The sequence below is a fragment of the Leptonychotes weddellii genome, chromosome 7 (genome assembly GCF_054177405.1).
Source record: "Leptonychotes weddellii isolate Sample4059 chromosome 7, ASM5417740v2, whole genome shotgun sequence".
Lineage (NCBI taxonomy): Eukaryota > Metazoa > Chordata > Mammalia > Carnivora > Phocidae > Leptonychotes > Leptonychotes weddellii.
In genome coordinates, this window is record NC_138375.1 from 51,972,055 (window position 1) to 51,989,796 (window position 17,742).

The 17,742-nt window shown below is 36.1% G+C and overlaps 1 protein-coding gene across 1 annotated transcript in view; it reads left to right on the plus strand.

The window, feature by feature from the left end:
* The window catches only part of TENM2 (teneurin transmembrane protein 2), a 1,103,161-nt gene that overhangs the window by 259,437 nt on the left and 825,982 nt on the right, over nt 1-17,742 (plus strand). The window contains exon 3 of the mRNA XM_081826284.1: nt 3,200-3,475. Within this exon, the coding sequence (XP_081682410.1) occupies nt 3,200-3,475 (276 nt within the window). The remainder of the gene's footprint in view (nt 1-3,199; nt 3,476-17,742) is intronic.

The following is a 17,742-nucleotide window of genomic DNA, read 5'->3' on the forward strand; positions in this document are numbered from 1 at the left end:
TGAGTCTACCAGTAGATGAACATCTGCTGGCCAAGCTGTGAAAGGATGAACAGTTGAATCACTAGATAACCTTTCATGGCTCCTTGTCCTTTTCCTATATAGTATTTCTCACTGTATAAATTGTAGTTTGTTTATGGGATTCTTTGATTAATGTCTCTTTCCTGATTAGACTGTAAATGTCATAGGCTCCATTTTTATAAGGCTCACTGTTATATCCCCAATGCTTAGCACAGCACTAGGAACGATAAATATTTGTTGAATGATTCAATAAATGATAGATCCGTTTTTCCTTTCCATATGTGGCTTACCAGCTTCATATGTTAAGCCAGCAAACTTGGAAAATGCTTGGGCCAGAACCTGTCCCAGGTACTTAGAATAAGATTCCTATTCTTTGAGTTAGTTGAGGACAAAAGGTACCAAACTAGGCATTGTGAGGAACGGGTAGCACTGGGGAACTGTGGTCCTACTGGAAGATGAAGGTGAGGAGTTTAGAAGGTAATATTTTTGAGGAAACTGTTATGAATTTAGGCGAAAGCCTGGCTTCCTATAAGCCAGTGTGAACATAGTTACTTTTTCCCCCAGTGAATTCAGGACCTTACCTCCAATTTTCTTTACAATGTTGCTTGTTTGTGGCTTATCGGGCTGTAAACTTAAAGCTGAAACTCTTGAAATACATTGTTTCTTAACATTTGTGGTTACTTTAAAAGTTGTGCAAATTTTAACTGATTTATGATGATCTCAAGTTTGTTTTAACAGAAAAAAATAATACTTTAATTTCTTCTCGTCAAGTAAATTTGATAACCAAAGAAGGGAGAGTGTATTTATTCCATGGCTTTCCATGCCCTAGGCTTATTGCCTAGTACTTCGGGTACCCAGATTGAAAAGCACATGGGATGCTCTGAAAACTGAGGCTTCTTTCCTCACACAGATGTTTCTCTTTTCCTGAGGAGGTCTTTGAAGCTAGTTCCAGATAATGAGATGTGGGAAAACCATCAGGAAATTTGCCTTAATACATACACGCTCCATTTCAAATGGAATCGTATAGCTAAAAATTCCCACATGTGGAATAAAAACATGTGTGTTTTTGTTTGACTTGTTTTCATTTATTGTAGGAAAAGGAAGCGTTGTATTTCATGCCTGTCCAGAGCAAACATGAGCTCTAAAAACAAGATGGGAGAATGCTCATATTCATTTACTGAAGACTGAGAAAACAAAAATAGAAAAGTATTGTAACATCAGACATATATGAACTTAACTTTCATTTTATAGACTACTAAAATATACACTTTAGTGTACAATGATGAGATAGTACCTAATTACCAAAGATGCAAACTGGAACAGAGTGCCTGGGCAAGGGATCTCAGACAACATGATAAAATGTGCACAGGGAATAAATAATAGCACTTAGGACTGTGCTGGTGGCATGAGGACTTCCCTCTTCTCTGCGCAGTGAGCAGGAAATCACCCCATCCCCACAGGAAGTTTTGCTTAGGTTAGCTCTCCGATGAATAGGTTTCACTCTGCAGAGGCAATTATGTGTAAAATTGGGTTTGATCCCATTTACACAGCTAACTAAAGAAGGCTGTGGAACTTCAATGTGTAGCAAAGTTGGGAAGTAAAACCTCAGAGTAAAAATACATGTCTATTACAAATTAAAGTCACATGACGTTAATACAAACAGTTGCTTAACCCTTTTTAAAATAAAAGCTGAGAAATGATGCCATGTATGTGGAGTATCATAGAGTAGTTATGTTACATCGTAAGTTTGGAGATATGATTGATAGGGAATGACCCTAATATAATCAATATATACAAAGTAAACCAGGGGTTTGGTGTTATTTATAAGGTTTTCCTCACTAATAGCACGAAAGTGCATTTCTTCACTGCATTTCCCCCATTGTCTATAACTTGGTTAAAGACAAAAAATAAATCAGCTTTATATGTCAGTATATAGAATGTACCACATGATTTCATCTAATTTGCACCAAAAGTTTACAATTTCTTGTAGGAACCTGTAAGAGTAAAGAACACAGATAGATAGAGCATTCACTGTGCCAAAATGTTGCCAGGCTGGTTTTTGTTTGAGACTATTTCACACTGTAGAATGAGCAGATGCTTCGAATCTGCAGATGAGAGGTGTATCCTGGATCTGCCACTTGCCTAGGAGTGACCTTGGTAATGGTCAACGTCTAAACTGCTGGGCTATTATGATATTTAAATGAGATTTAAAGCCTGTACACAGTCTGCACATGCCAAACACATGGTAACATATAAATGGTCAATAAATGCCTATTTTCGGCTTCCCATTTGCACACACATTCACTCTCCATGGGTGAAACCTACTTGTGGTTTTAAGTTGGAGACATTGTTTGATATCATTTAAAAACATAAGGACTGACTCTTCATCCCTAGGATGCTGAATTAAATAATACATTACATAGTTTATTTAAAAAAAAAAAATTTGGTGTATATTATCACATGGAAGATACACAGTGATCCTGAGAGGAATTTAAGAGATTAATACCCAGATTTTACAGATGAGAAAACTGGGGCTCAAGGAGTAAGAGACTTGCCACAATGAGACTTACCAGTGGGAAGCTGGGACCAGTACCCAGGTCTCCTGGCCACCACTCACATTTATTGGAGGATTAAGGTTCTTTGACATGAAGACAGACTGCTCAAGGATCAGATCCATGTTTTGCTACAATCTAGATGTATGACCTTGGGTAAGTCACTTAAATTCTCTGTTCCTCTGTTCCTCAGTTTCCTTACAAAATGATTACAATAATATTATCTTCTTCATAAAGCTGTTGTAAAACTTAAAAACATAAAATAGAAGTTGCCAAACAAAAGATGCCCAGAGCAAAGTAAGTGCTTGGTATATGTTAGCTATTACTATAAATTCCATGTTTTTTCAGCTACATGTGTTACCTAGACAACAGTAAATGCTGTAACATTTTTGAAACAAAATCTGAGCATTGTGGCCTAGGGTTAAAATTAATCTTAGATGTTTACTTTTTTGCTCTCAAATTTACCCCAGTATCCTCAATACTCTTGCTCATATATTCCTGTATACCATGGAAATCTGGTTGATTTTTTTGGATGGGAAAAACACCTGTCTGCTCTTTGTAAGAATAAATTTCCACTTTGTAAGGCATTTCACAATTTGTAATCAGTCTCTCTGTTGCTGTCACCTTAGGAACTAACTTCACCCTTGCGGAACTGGGAATCTGTGAGCCCTCCCCGCACCGAAGTGGCTACTGTTCTGACATGGGGATCCTTCACCAGGGCTACTCTCTGAGCACAGGGTCTGACGCCGACTCCGACACAGAGGGAGGGATGTCTCCAGAACACGCCATCAGACTGTGGGGGAGAGGGATAAAATCCAGACGCAGTTCCGGCCTGTCCAGTCGTGAGAACTCAGCCCTTACTTTGACCGATTCTGACAACGAAAATAAGTCAGATGATGAGAACGGTAGGCCTGCTTCTTAAATACCTTTTCATGTTCTGGGTACGGCACAGTGTGGCGTTTGGGATGCCTGTTTTTTAATAAAGAGGAGTATAAAACCATTCATTTTCTTTTAAATCGACCTTGTCTACCCACTCCGAGCTCGGGAAGAATAAACCAGCAAACCTCAAGCACACAAGAAATGAGAGAATTTTAAAATCACATTTTGACGATAACATGGTATTCAGGTATAGTCAGTTGGTCTTATTAGCAAGTAAATTACATTGCAAAAGAGGCAACTTGATAAACTATGACCTATACCTAGAAAATGTCCTCTCGCCACAAGTTTCTAGGTCTTTGTATTGATTTCCCCTTCCCAGTAAATGGCAACCTGGGGTATTTTTTTTTTTTTTCCATGAAGATCTCTTAAGAATCCTACCTTATCTTAGACTTTCATTTCCAGGCGGCAATGCCTCATATCCGTATTGAAGATCAAACCAGGAACAGATGCGCTGGAGTTTAATAATGACAAATAGGAAGAGACTTGTCTTCAAAAAAAGTATTCTCTTCTCTGTTTACTTTTCTCCTTGGTACCTATGTAGGTTAATGGCTTCCCACATCTTCTATCACAAATCACTATTGCTTATCCATCAGCTTTGTAGATGGGTTTTAATGAAACTTTGAAAATTAAATGCTTCCGATCATTAAGCAGTAAATATAGGGAAGCCTAAGCAAGTCATTAAAGAGATAAGGTGCTTATTTGTGGATTTCTTCGCGACTCAGAACTGTGTTTAGTCAAAAACATCTTTTAAAAGATAAATTGCATTAGGTACAGCTGATTTATGAAGAAAACATCAAATGCTGTGTGGTTTGTTATGAATATATTGTGTGTTTGCTGAAAGAATTGCCATTAAAATGTTTACAAACAGATCAGTTAAGAATGTTTATATAAAATATTATAAACTTCTACTAGAGCAGCTTTAAGTATTTTCTTGCATTTAAAAAAAGAAAAAGAAATTTGCAGGCGGACAGCTTGTGAATGCGAAAGCATAGCTAAATATCATTTAATCTCAAAACTGTCTTGAAAATACATCATTTCCTGGGTAAGTCGCATATATTCAAAAAGATGTCACTTTGTGGAATTTAAATTTGTGTTTAATTCTGAAATAATTTATTCTACTGTGGGGACATGGAGATGTGTCTTACTTATGTCTCCGTTCATGTAGCTAATCAAGGTGTACTCTCAAGGAAAAATCTGTACTTGACTCTTTTTGAATTTTAACAGAATTCTGACACTTGGCACATTCAACACTCTAAGGTACTTATTTGATAGGAAATTACTTTTAGAAGTTTTCATAAAGGCATACATTGAATCCATTTACTGATATACTTTTTCAACTCCGAGTGTGTCAGATACTATTTAAGTGGAGGCAGTATGATTGCCTAATAAATAAAATCACTTGCAATCCAAGAATTTATGGCACATTTTAAACAAGGTATTTTGGCAAATCTTCCATGGTGGCATTCTCAGTGGTCTCATGGGAACCATCTATACAAAATTTATAGAATCCCCACCCTCTCTTTTTAGACCTATACACATCTGAAAAACTTAACGATAAGGAGTTTTCCAGTGAAGCAAAGGGAGCAAAAAAAAAAAAAAAAAAAAAAAAGCTTGCCTTGAATTCACCTAGAACTGTTATGGATAGGAGAATTTCGTAATGAATGATGTATTTGGTAGACCAAAAGTAGTCTCTCTTTTTTCCAATATTATTTAAAACATCACACTTGAACAATTTTCCCCTCTGAGGAGTCTATGTAAATCCCTATATATGGATAGGAAATAACCCCTTAAATCTAGTGTCTCGATTTTTTCCGTAATGCTAGTTATAAGGCAGTCAGACTCGCATCAAGAAATCTGTACTTGGAAGTACTGAGCGACTCTTTTATGCCTGCATCTGGCAGAGCACGAAGGAGGTGAGGAAGCCAGAGTTCAAGCTTCGGTGCTGGCTGGTTATTTTTAAATGTACAGATAAAAATGTGTTTCCTTTTCTCTTTTTCAAATGTTTGAGTATTCCACATAGTCAGAAGATGTACATAATGCATGTTCTCTTCTCATTTGGGGCCAAGAATAAAAATAAGGAATGTGACACGTCACATCATAAACTCTTTAAGCAAATAAAAACTGAAGCACAAGCCACTCTCTGCAGGCTGAGGTGTTAACTTCGGTAAACGTCTTGCTCTTTCTCTTTGACAAATTCGGTTTGGCTCACAAAGAAATCAATGCATTTTCACATCACTGACTTTATGAAGTTTGGGAATGTATTATCATATAGATTGACAGTTGCCCCACTGGTTCCACACCACAGTGTGGACACTTACAAAGCCATCATTAATTTCTCACACTTGTACCCTGCGATGGCTTCCTCCATAATAAATACTCTGTCCTTCAGAACCCAATCAATAACCTTTTAGGTATGCCTCTCTTGGAGAGGAAGTTAAAGAATCTATACTTTTGAGAAAGAAACTCTCTGATTCAATTTTAGATTTTAAAGATATGTGCTCATGAAATGCATCTTTTCTTTGTATCCCAGATATTTTCATTTCATGTTTTGGTGGGATCTTGGGGTACCTCGATTTTCACAGTGCTTATTCAAAATTGCCCTTAAAACATTCCAGTTGTGGTTTTGCTAAGCAAAATTAGACTGTGAAAGCAGATCTCAAAAAACAGATTCTCTTTCTGTGGTGTAAAACATGTATCCAGCTGTCAGACGCATGTAATAAAAACTCTGCCTGCCAGAAGTTCTTCCTGCATGCGCCTGTGACACAGATAACCTACTAGGAGCTTGAAAGTCCCATCACACTGAACACATGATAAATTTGTCCTTTTTTTTTTTTTTTTCTTCACAGCTCTGCATCTTACACTCACCGTATGTATGGCCACCAAATTAACATTGTGCTGGCTGTGCTTGCTTTAAATAAATAACATTTCTCAGGTACAAGTGGTTTTATCAGGTCATTTAACTCTATCTTTAAGTTAGAGATGGCTTAGTTAGAAATGACAGTGAGAGTTGAAAACAGCTAGGCAAAGTTTTTGCTGCTGTGTAATTTGACTGCATCTATAGAAAGAACTTCCTCAGTGACTTTAAATTAGAATCATCCCTTTTTTGGGGTATTAAATGTCCCACTTAAAATATGTCCTCTCTGAGGCCCTTTGTATCACCTGAGTTATGGAGAAAATGGGGCAATCACTAATACATAAGAATAACTAATTGCCTCTTTAAAAATGCAGAATAGCACACACGGTAAAAAATCTGGTCTATGTACTCTTGACTACCTTAGGCGGTTTCTTCACCTTGGGGACTTAAAATATCCTTGAGTATTTTTTTTTTCAACATAATTCTAGTTTTACTTATTTTATTAGGAATCCAGAAAGAAAAAAAAAGAAAACACAAAGAAAAGAAGCTTGTCTATGGAATAGAGAGCCAGAAATTATAGAAAACTAAATCTGGCCTTGGTTAAAGAAGAAAATTAGCCTTCCCTTACCCTCTCTGCTTTCACCCAAAGTAAATAAGGACAATGTTCATTTTCAACTCTTGTCAATTGGGAAATTTATAATTCTCATAATGTACTTTGAGGTTGAAAATATAAATGTTCAGTTAATTTCATTGCATTTCACAAAATGCATTTATAAAACAAGCTGGCTCTTGGCACATAATGGATTTGTGTAAAGTGTATTTGTGGAACATAGATTCTATTAGATTGTGAGTCCTCTTGGCTGAGGTCTGCAGTGTTCCTTCCTCTTGAGGAGGGCTTGAACCCACCCAGATACTCATTGCATGTTAATTGAGGCATGAGGAATGAACTCTGAGGGGAGGAAGGATTTTCCTTAATACCAGGGACAATATCTATAGGTTATTGCCACCAACCACACTGCATTCATTTATTTGTCATGTGAGGTGAGTTTCTCAAGTCTTCTTCCTTTCTCTTCAAAAAGCAACCCCTCAATAAATTCATTAGAGTGCTCTGTATATAAGCACATCCAAGACCTGCTAGTGGGTTTCTATTTCTGAGCCACTCTATTACACTTACAGACTTTTAAGTTTATTTTGTTTTATAATCCACTCTACTCCTTTCTTCTTCCCCATCATCTCACATGTAAAATTTACAGAGAATGCCTGGAACAGATATAAAGACTTATTATAAGCACCAGATAATTATAGCCAAAGGCTCATAATTTTGCTCTTAAAGTCGAGAATAAGAATAGTAAACAAGCTACAGAAATCATGCAGTAATACTTGACCATACTTTTGATGTAGATACAGGGATGATTTCTTTTCCAGCCAAACTTTATGGAAAAAACTTCCATAGAAAGAAAATATTGTTTCAATTCCTTAAAAATGAAACAAAACAAAAAACATGGAAGAAAACAAAACAAACTTTAAATCCATTTTGATGACAATTATTTCAAATGGTATTTTTAAACTTTATTTTTTTATACTTGCAAATTTGAAAGAGTAATATTTGTAAGGAATGTGAAGTGAGTCATCATAGATTGAAAAGTTAAAGACATGAGAAAAAAAAATCACCCATCAGAAGGTTCTCATCTTGTCTATTCCTAAATGAAAGGATGATATGATTTTAATAACTGCTCGATTCCCTAAAAATTCACATATTAGAGGCTATAGAGGCACCTTATTTTACGAAAGGTTTATTAACAGGAGTCTTAAATATATGATCATCGCAATGCTAAAATACAGGTGATAGTAATATAGAACCAGGCACAAAATTTAGGAATATCACACTGTCACTTGGCTTGGTACATTAGGAAGAAGTGGAAGGATGGATGTTTTGCAAAGGGACCTGTACGAGACTTTAGAGATTTAGGTTTTTGGCAAATGAAAGCAATGCTGACATTACTTGAAGGTAGAACAGATGACTTGAAAGAGTGTCAATACTGCATGTTCCAGATTATAAACTTTAGTGGCATGGTTTTTAGTTATTTATATATTTCTTTCTTTCCTTTGGTGGTTTCTTTCATGTTTGTTAATGCTCCTGGGGGCTATCAAGGAATGGCACCATTCAATAAATACAATAAATAAAATGAAGCACTAAGCCTTACTTTTGGCAAGGGCAGCCTGATTATTACACGTGTAATCTCTAGGCCTTCAGGGAGACATTGGGCTTGGTGGATAATCACTCGGTTTTAAGCTGCTGAGTTCCTGATATCTGTACTTTCACTTCAGTTAAGCAGCAAAGGCAGTAACTGGGTGAGAGGCAAACTGTTTTTGTCACTTCACCATTGAAAGCCTCTCCACTCAGAAAACTCTTCACTTTTTTGCTTATTGTTCAGTCACTTTTCAGTTTAGTTGTTGTTCGTCAAGGATCAAACTAAATTTACATTTGCGGGGAGAGACACAATCAAGTACTAAAGCCATAAAGACAATGAGTCAAAGCTAAGGAAGTTGATAGTATAAATTTTCTATGGACAACTGCATCCGGATGAAGCTGCACAAAATAAAATATGAAGCTAAAAAGGGGTTGTGAAGGCATATGAGAAGTAATGAGACATTTCATTTACCTATTCTGAAACTAGGCCACAGTGAGGGGAAGGAGAAAATTTCAAGTAATAGATTTGTAAGTAGCATAGAAATTACAGACGTATATGTATTATGTATATATACTTATACTGAAGAGGAAAAATGTTACTTGTGATTTAATGTTGAGTATTATTTAGTCTAGCCGAAAGAACTACCTTGAAAATTGTCCTTCCCAGTTTCCCTAAACTCACTTTGAGGCATGTTAAAGGCATCCAAGGTCGAGGGGAGAGATTCACAGAATGGTCATTAACATAGAGGCTATGAACTGTAGTTCACGAGTTGTTTTATTTGGTCAGTCCAGTGTTTTAAAAAATTTAACATTACGAACCAACATTTTTAAGTAGAAATTTTTATTGTTGGCTTCTTTTGAAATATACAAGATCCAGTAACACTTGCCCAGCTTTCCTTCTGGACAAATGTGGTTAGAAATAGTCACCATGGTAGTTCTAGATGGGCCCATGTCACCTGGTTCACCTGGTTCACCTGAGCTCCCTTCAGTCTACTCCACTCATTTACAGTCTGCTTAGCCTTTGTAGCACTTGAGTTACCAACCTTGACCTATGTGCTCCCTTCAGGGAAACCACAGACAATAAAAATGGTAGAGAGAAAGCCAGAAACAAACAGTGTTAGCTTAATTTCATGTGTGCTTAAAATAGGGATGTTTCTTGTTCTTTGTTAAGTTTGACTCATCTGGAAGATGGGCTTAATTTTGCTAGACCAAATTTCTAAAATAATTTTAAGGTGTTCTTATAAAATTAAATCAAATGAAAATCAATTTAATTTGGAGATTAAGAAAGTAATTGTATGTGTGTGGGAGGGGATGGTGAGTGCATGATTCGCCAACCCCATCTTCTGCCATAGTAAGAAGTTACAGTCAGAATTTTTGATTCTAACATATATACTTAAAGCTATTCTAAAGTAAAAGTATCTAGGTGGACTTTTAGGACAGAGATGAAGGGAAAACCTACTTTAAAAATTTTAGTTATTTCAGCTGATTGAGGAAAACCCCAGGGCTTTTTAGGAGGAAGCCGTTTAAAGAGGAGGAAAATGACTTTGTACTAATTATGTTCAGTTTTGATCAGGCAAAGGGTTTATGGAGTCTGTTACAATGAAGTGAAAGACAATAAAGCAAAGGCTAGAAGAGGAAAATGCAGTGATATACAAAGGCCTCCAGTGCCCCAAGAGAGAAAGACTTGGAGCAATGTCGGATAATGCTGAGCTAGGAACAAGAACTGGAAACAGTGCTCCACAAACTCAGAAATGCTCCTCTCCAAGTGGATAAGCAGGATCCCTGAGTGTTGTTCAGGGATGGCTCTTGCTCAGAGTGTAGCATACTCCCAGTTCTCTTAGCATCCCAAGGATATTTGCTAAGGAGAAAATGTAATTGAAATACAAGCGTGTTTACTAGTGGAAGGGACTGAAATATCTGAGTTGGCATTCTTTGGGAATTCCATTCATGGAGGCTGACTCTGGCCTGAGGGGAATAGGAAAGATTGACACTACAGCGGTATCTCTGCTTGTGTTAAACATAAAAAAGAGGGGCATGGACTTACACAGAGAGTCCAGGCACAAGAGGAGAGTTGGGAAGTATTTATTTTATGCAAGAAATACGCTATCACACATACATGATCCAAAAGGATCTTTGAAATTAATTTTACAAAGATAAAAATCGGTATTTATAAAGTAATGCATATTGGTAAAATATGTATATTTTTAAAAACACACATATATGATTTTGACAAAACTATGTTCCTTTTTAATTAGAGTTGATGAAAAGTAGCTAAATAATCTCAGATGAGTGACAATTTAATTTGGAGGATCCCTCTTTTATTTCTGAAAATATTTAAGGATGGTCTGCTAGATGCTCAGCATTACACAAAACCACTGTGTGTGTCTTTTTGTATATCTATCTGTTTTGGTTTCATGGGAGAAGGGGGAGTTCACTTGGGAGGAGGGCTATTATTGAGAAGGATAGACATCAAGAAATACAAACTGATCAAAGTCCAGGGAGATGATCACGTAAGGTCATACACTAAAATGCCAAAATTAGTACTGTCGACATTTGGTAGTATACAGTGTTAGGGGAAGGAGAGAAGGAAGACCTGTGCTGACCCTCTTTTGCCTTGAACTCCGATGGTCCTCTTCGATCAAGTAGCATTCCTTTTAAAGCTTCAAGCCACTGTTCAGTTATGCTCCTGTCCACTCAAGTCAGAATGCATGTAAAAGGACCCACTTTCTCTGTAAGAACTCTTCCCTCCTGGGAGCTCTCAACCAGTAGGAGTCTGTCAGAGGTATAATGTTTGCTTTGGTGGGGAGGGTGATTTTTTTGCAACCTAAAATATGTTCTATGTCATTCCTCTCTTCCCAACCCTGATCTCTGCCCTTAGGACTTCAGGCTCAATCACCGCATCAGTGAGCTAATTTCTTTATTATTTCATTCCACCCTCTTGTTAAGATTAGTGGGATTAGGTTTTCAAAATCTGATTTGAGCATCATGGTTCACTGGGGTGCAAAAAATAGTATAAGTTCTATTTATATTTACTTTTCTGTACATTTATCCTTTAAAATTTCTATTTTTGAGTGTGTTTTATCCTGCGTATATTGGTATATGTGCACATACACACACACACACACACACACACACTAGATTATATAAATGCAGAAGTGCATACCTTGGATGTGTCTCCAAAAGTTTTATACTGATATAGGCGTGTGACAAAATGTTAAGTGAATATTGTTTTAGACATTTTATTTCCCAGGAGATGAAGTCAAAGCAGCCAGACTCTCCTTGGAATATTTGGAGAATCCATTATCTTGTGGCAACCTGTTAGGTTGTCTTTCTTATTGTTCATAGCTATCTGTACTGATCGTGCCTTACTGGTTTTTTTTTTTTTTTTTTTTGATGCCATTCCTATTTTCTTCTCTCAATTCCCTATGTCAACTTTCACTTCTTATATGGATAGATAAAAATATGTACTTTGCTGTTTATTGAAGAAATCAAGCACCCCTGTGCATTTATAGAGAAAATTTCCGTCTACTCTCAGTAGGGAAATAAGAAAATAAACATTACCTGTGTCCGCAGACTGGTATAATACGGGCAGCTGTGAGGAGGTGGAGTTTTAATTAGGTTGTGAATGAGGGTTAGAGTTTAAGTGAGTGGAAACGAGATGATGGATATTCCCAATGAAGAAAAAACAAGGTTTATGGTGGCTGGAGGATAGGAAGGTGATGTAAAAATGGTGATGGTTTTTCAGGAATATTCCTTTCTATCAAATTCCAACTCTAGTCAGACTAATGGGAACATAGTGATTTTTACTGGACTCTAGTAGAAATATATCAATAGATGTGTAGGGACTAGATGACCAAGAACTTTGACTTTCACCCTAAGGAAATAAGGTCTGACCAAGAAGACATGAGAGAATTACTGGAAGTTTTTTCAAGCAGAGACTGTTACGTTTTAGGAAGCATCCAATTAAAGTGCCCATGTACACACACAGGTGTTTGGACAGGAAGGTAACAAAATTAGAAGTAGTGATATCAGAGAAGGGAACAGTAATCCAGGTAGGAAGCCATAAGCAATTCCCGGATTACAGAGGTTCTGGTTCCTGCTTTTTGGTGTTTCAAGAGGAGAAATTAACCCCTGACTAGTGACTAGCATATGAATGGCGAATATGATTAAAATACAAAAATTTGAAAAGCATCTAATTTGAAGCTCATGGAGTACAGGGAATATTCCTGATGGTTGTCTACGGTGCTTCCACACACAACACAGTATTACAACAGTTAGATGCAGCATTTATACTACTGAATCAAATGATCAAATAATAGCATCTAGGGGCACCTAGGTGCCTCAATCGGTTAAGTGTCTGACTTAGGCTCAGGTTATAATCTCTGGGTCATGAGATCAAGCCTCATGTTCGGCTCTACGCTCAGCGGGGTGTCTGCTTGTCTATTTCACCCTTCCTCTGCCCCTCCCCCCCCCACTGGTGTTTGCACTCTCTCGCTCTCAAATAAATAAAATCTTTAAAAAAATTAAAAGCATCTAATATTGTTATGTACAAGGAAAACAGGTCATAATCTCATTCTTATAGGAACAGTTGGTATGTTGTTGTTGATTAACAGTTTCTTGAAGATTCTTTCTGTTTCTATGTCCATATTGCTTCTCCTGGAGTCATATATTCATATACTTTATTGTAAGTTCTCTTATAACTTATAATAGTGAAGTGATGTCTGCCTTCTCATCCCTAAATTTATATTTTTATCTCTCAGATCTTTTAAAAGTCAGACTTGACAGGAATATATTTACCTTTCTTTCAAGCTTTCTACTTGTCTTTATTACTCACTCTCACTTTTTCTTTTTCATTAAGTTCATTCTTTATTTTTAAATTCTCTCATTTTTAACTCAGAGTATATTTTATTGTTTTTGTCTAGCTTTTTAATATGGGTACTAAGTTTTAGTACTTTCAGTCTTCCTTATATAATAAGAATAAATATATTTGCCAGGTCTGTAACAAGAAGTGGTGTCCTGTCCCATGCTTTCTGAAGAGTGCTAGCCATCTAGACTCCTGAAATAAATCCCAACATTACCAGTTTTTCACTTTAGCACTAATAATTATTGAAGACCAAATTTTTATCATTAATATTTATGATGTCCAGAGTAAGATATATATATATTTTATATGGTTATATAGATTAACATATTAACATACAATATATATGTACTATATACAAATATATATGTCTAAAATACATAACATAAATATGTAAAAAGTATGAAAATATGTTGTGTATGATATTAATATTTTTATAGAGCTGGCATCATGATTTGCATGCCCTACATAGCCTTAATTTTTTCAGTAAATATAAACATTTTCCCATGGCATTAAATGTTTTTTGCAATAATTAAGGGATGCATAGTACTCCTTTAGCATAATACCTTTTTTTCAAATTTCTTTTATAAGACATTTAACTTATTTTTATTTTAGAAGCAGTAAAGAACAGTGTGATGAATAAAATCCTTACAGCTAAATTCCTGTGCACATTCCTAATTCTCATCTTATAATAAATTCATGAAAAATTTAGACATACATGACTATGCAAAATTGTAATTCTTTTCAACTAGTTTCCTGATAGGAAAGTTTATGCTTGCACCAACACTGTCTGAGAATCATGTGGGACACAAACTAGTGCTCAGGAGTCACTGGAAACTATCTCAATATTTTTTTTATTTCTTGATGAAATATATTTATTATGGTTTTCATTTATCTGAGTATGGGTGAGGCTGAGCAACTCTCCATGTTATATTAACTGTTTGTATGTCTTATTTTATGATTTGTATTTCTTCTCCAGATGAGACTATGTTGGATTATTCTTCTCATTTTTTAGTTTGTCTTAACTTTTTACAATGCCCACAGAATAAGTCCTGTTGTACTTTGTTATCTATACATATGGCTTAAACTATTTATTTACAGGTGTGAAAATCACTTGGCCACATTCTCAAAATTATGCAGCTTGGCACCTTGTTTCCTATAGGATGGAACACTATATATATATGTTGCACACATACACATACATATATACATACGTAATCTTGACCTGGAGATCTCAGAAATTCATTTAATCCATCAGACTAAAGCTAGAAAACAATTTAAAATGGTTGCATTTACCAAAGAAAAATAACTAGCTCTTTGTAAGATAAAACACTTTTTTCCATATTAAATATTTCAGCTGTTGTTCAGAATGCAGGACTTTATTTCAGATTGTTAATTTATAACAAACCAAGGATAGAATTGCATTCCACATGATGAAAGGAAATTCACATCTGCTAAGACAATCTGCAAGGCACCTTGAGGAGATAGAATCGAGTAAATGATGTATTAAATATTCTTAAAACTTTCTCCATCTATATGGTGCCTTTGATTCAATGAGGATAGTAATCATAAACACAGTGGTATCCCAGCTATTGGTATTTTTACAAAATAGGTAGTTTTGCATGCAAGATAAATATCTCAGTATATAAAGAAAAATCTGAAAATAATCATGTGGAAGCAATTACTATTATAATAAGCATATGGCTCTACTGATATAGAGCATTGCTTAATAATTAATGTTATAGAAATAAAAGGGTAGAAAAAGTTCTATATTCTGGGGCATCCCTTTGTACATTCAGAATGGAAAAGACCCTAGTGAAATGCAGAACAATTAAGAGAATACAGGCTGTCTTCCACTTCCGCTGATACACATTTATGGCTATGAACAAAGGGCACATTGGGAAGGCAGGAAGTATACAAATCAACTTAATCTGTCCCTTTGTGGTATTTCATGCCCTCCACAATATAGTCCAATTTTATGTTTTTAGCCCTTGCTCCCACTCCTCCTCTAAATATATTTTCAGTTCTAGCCCAACTGGGCTATGTATTTTTTCCAGAGCATATTCTTTCCTCCTCTGTGTCTTTGTTTGTACTGTTGCCTTTGCTTTGACTGCTATCCCGAACCCACCCACCTATAATATTCCCATTCATTGTCAAAGAATTATCTAAGATGCCAAATCCTCTTGGACTTGGACTCAAGACCATTCTGGTCTCTTTAACTGTATGTGAACTCCTACACCTTTGGATTCTTTAGCATTTCATTTATCCATTTCTTTGGGAAGTTGGGGGAAATGGTGTAGCTTTTACCAAGGTAGAGAAGTAAATGATTTGAGATTCATTTGAGAGATAAAATTTACAGAACTTGCTGGTGGTTTGAATGTAGATGATGAGTAAGAGCTGTCAAGGATTTCTGACTTTAGCAACTGAATGGATACCTAAGTATTCAGATGGGGAATCCTTGGAGAGGATAGAATTGAGGGGCTGACCACGAGTTCCATTTTGGGTATTGCTAAGTAACATGAGATATTCAAGTAGAAAGGTAATGTGGATAACTGTGTAATTTTTAGGAATGGAACCTAGAGGAGAGGTCTGAACTGGAGACATCAATTTGAGAATGAACATCAGAACAGTGGTTTATAAATATCTCTGGAAGTAGATGAACTCACACAAGGAGAAAGGGAGAGAGAGAGAAGAGTAGAGGACCAGGAGCAAACTGAATAGCTCTTAATACTTGGATAGAAGACAAAGAACATACAAAGAGACTGAAAGCATACTGGCTTGCACATAGTTCTGTATTCATTCTTGCTTATGTAATTTTCATTAGGGCTCCTAATGGATTCCAGTTTTGGTGTGGCTGCATAATCTCTCAACCCAAAGTCTTTTTGTTTATTTTCTCTCCATGACTGCTGTTTTAATTAAAGGGGGCAAAACTAGATGAGCTTATACATTTCAGGGGAAAGAGAGAAATTAATTTAAAAAGGGATAGTGGATCAGGAACATAATTAAGTGAGATAGACTTCCCCATATGAGTGGTAAATTGGTCTCTAGGGTAGTTTAAATGTATTGAGTAATGAGTAGCAACAACACTTAAGTATAAACTTTACTGCATTCAAAATATTTATTGAGCACCTACTATGTATTATGCTTAGGATATATCAGTAGCAAACTAGAAAAATATTCCTACCCTCTTGGAACTTTAATTTTACTTGGAGAGATAGACAATAGAAAATGAATGAATGAATGAATGAATGAGAGAAAGAAAAGAAAGAGGGAAAAGGAGGAAAGGAAAAAAGGGAGGGAGGGGAGAGAGAAAGAGAGAAGGAAGGGGAAAGAAGGAAGGAAATAGAAACTATACAAAATGCTGATAAATGCTATGAGAATTTAAGGTAGTTGGGAGTCTGTGTTTGCACTTTTGCAGTATTAAACCGACTGGGGGGTGTCAGAGAAGGCTTCCTTGAAAAGGCAACAGTTGAACAAACCAAAACTTAAAGGATTCAAAGACTTTAGCTGTGAAAGAATATTGACTATGCAAATTTCTGGGGATATTGAATCCCAGGCAGATAGAAGACCTAGTTCTAAGACTTTAATGCAGGAATATTCCTGGTGCATTCAAGGAAATCAAGGTGATTACACCAGAAAGCAAAACTGGGAAGAATAGTAGGACATGAGGACAGAGGCAAAGGTGGAGCTAGGTCACGTAGGGCATCATAGATAATTTTAAACTACGGCCTTTGTTCTGAGGAAAATGAATATCCATGCAGAGTTTTGAGCATAAGAGTGACATGATCTGACTTGCCATTTAAAAAAATATCACTCTGGCTATTGTGTTTAGAATACAGTGAAAGAGGCAGGGGTGGGGAGACCAGTTAGGAGGCTATTGTAGTGACCAAGACAAAAGATGACAGTATCTAGGACCAATGGATGTGGTGATAAATGGTCTGATTCTCAATATATTTTGAAGGTAGAGGTAGTAGTATTTACAGATATGTTGGCTGAGAAATGTGTGAAAAAGAGGAGTCAAAGATGACTCCCAAGTCCTTTGCCATTTTGTAATTGGGTTATCTGGTTTTGGTTTGTTTGTTTATTGTTTGTTTGGTTGGTTTTTTTTGTTTGTTTTTCTATTGAGTTGTAGGAGTTCTCTATATATTTTTTATATTATCCCTTATCAGATATATAACTTGCAGATATTTCCTTCCACTTCATAGACTGCCTTTTCACTCTGTTGATAGCTCCTTTGCTGTACAGAAGTTTTTTTAGCTTGATGTAGTCCCATTTGTCTAGTTTTGCTTTTGCTACCTATACTTTTGGTATCCTCTTCAAGAGATAA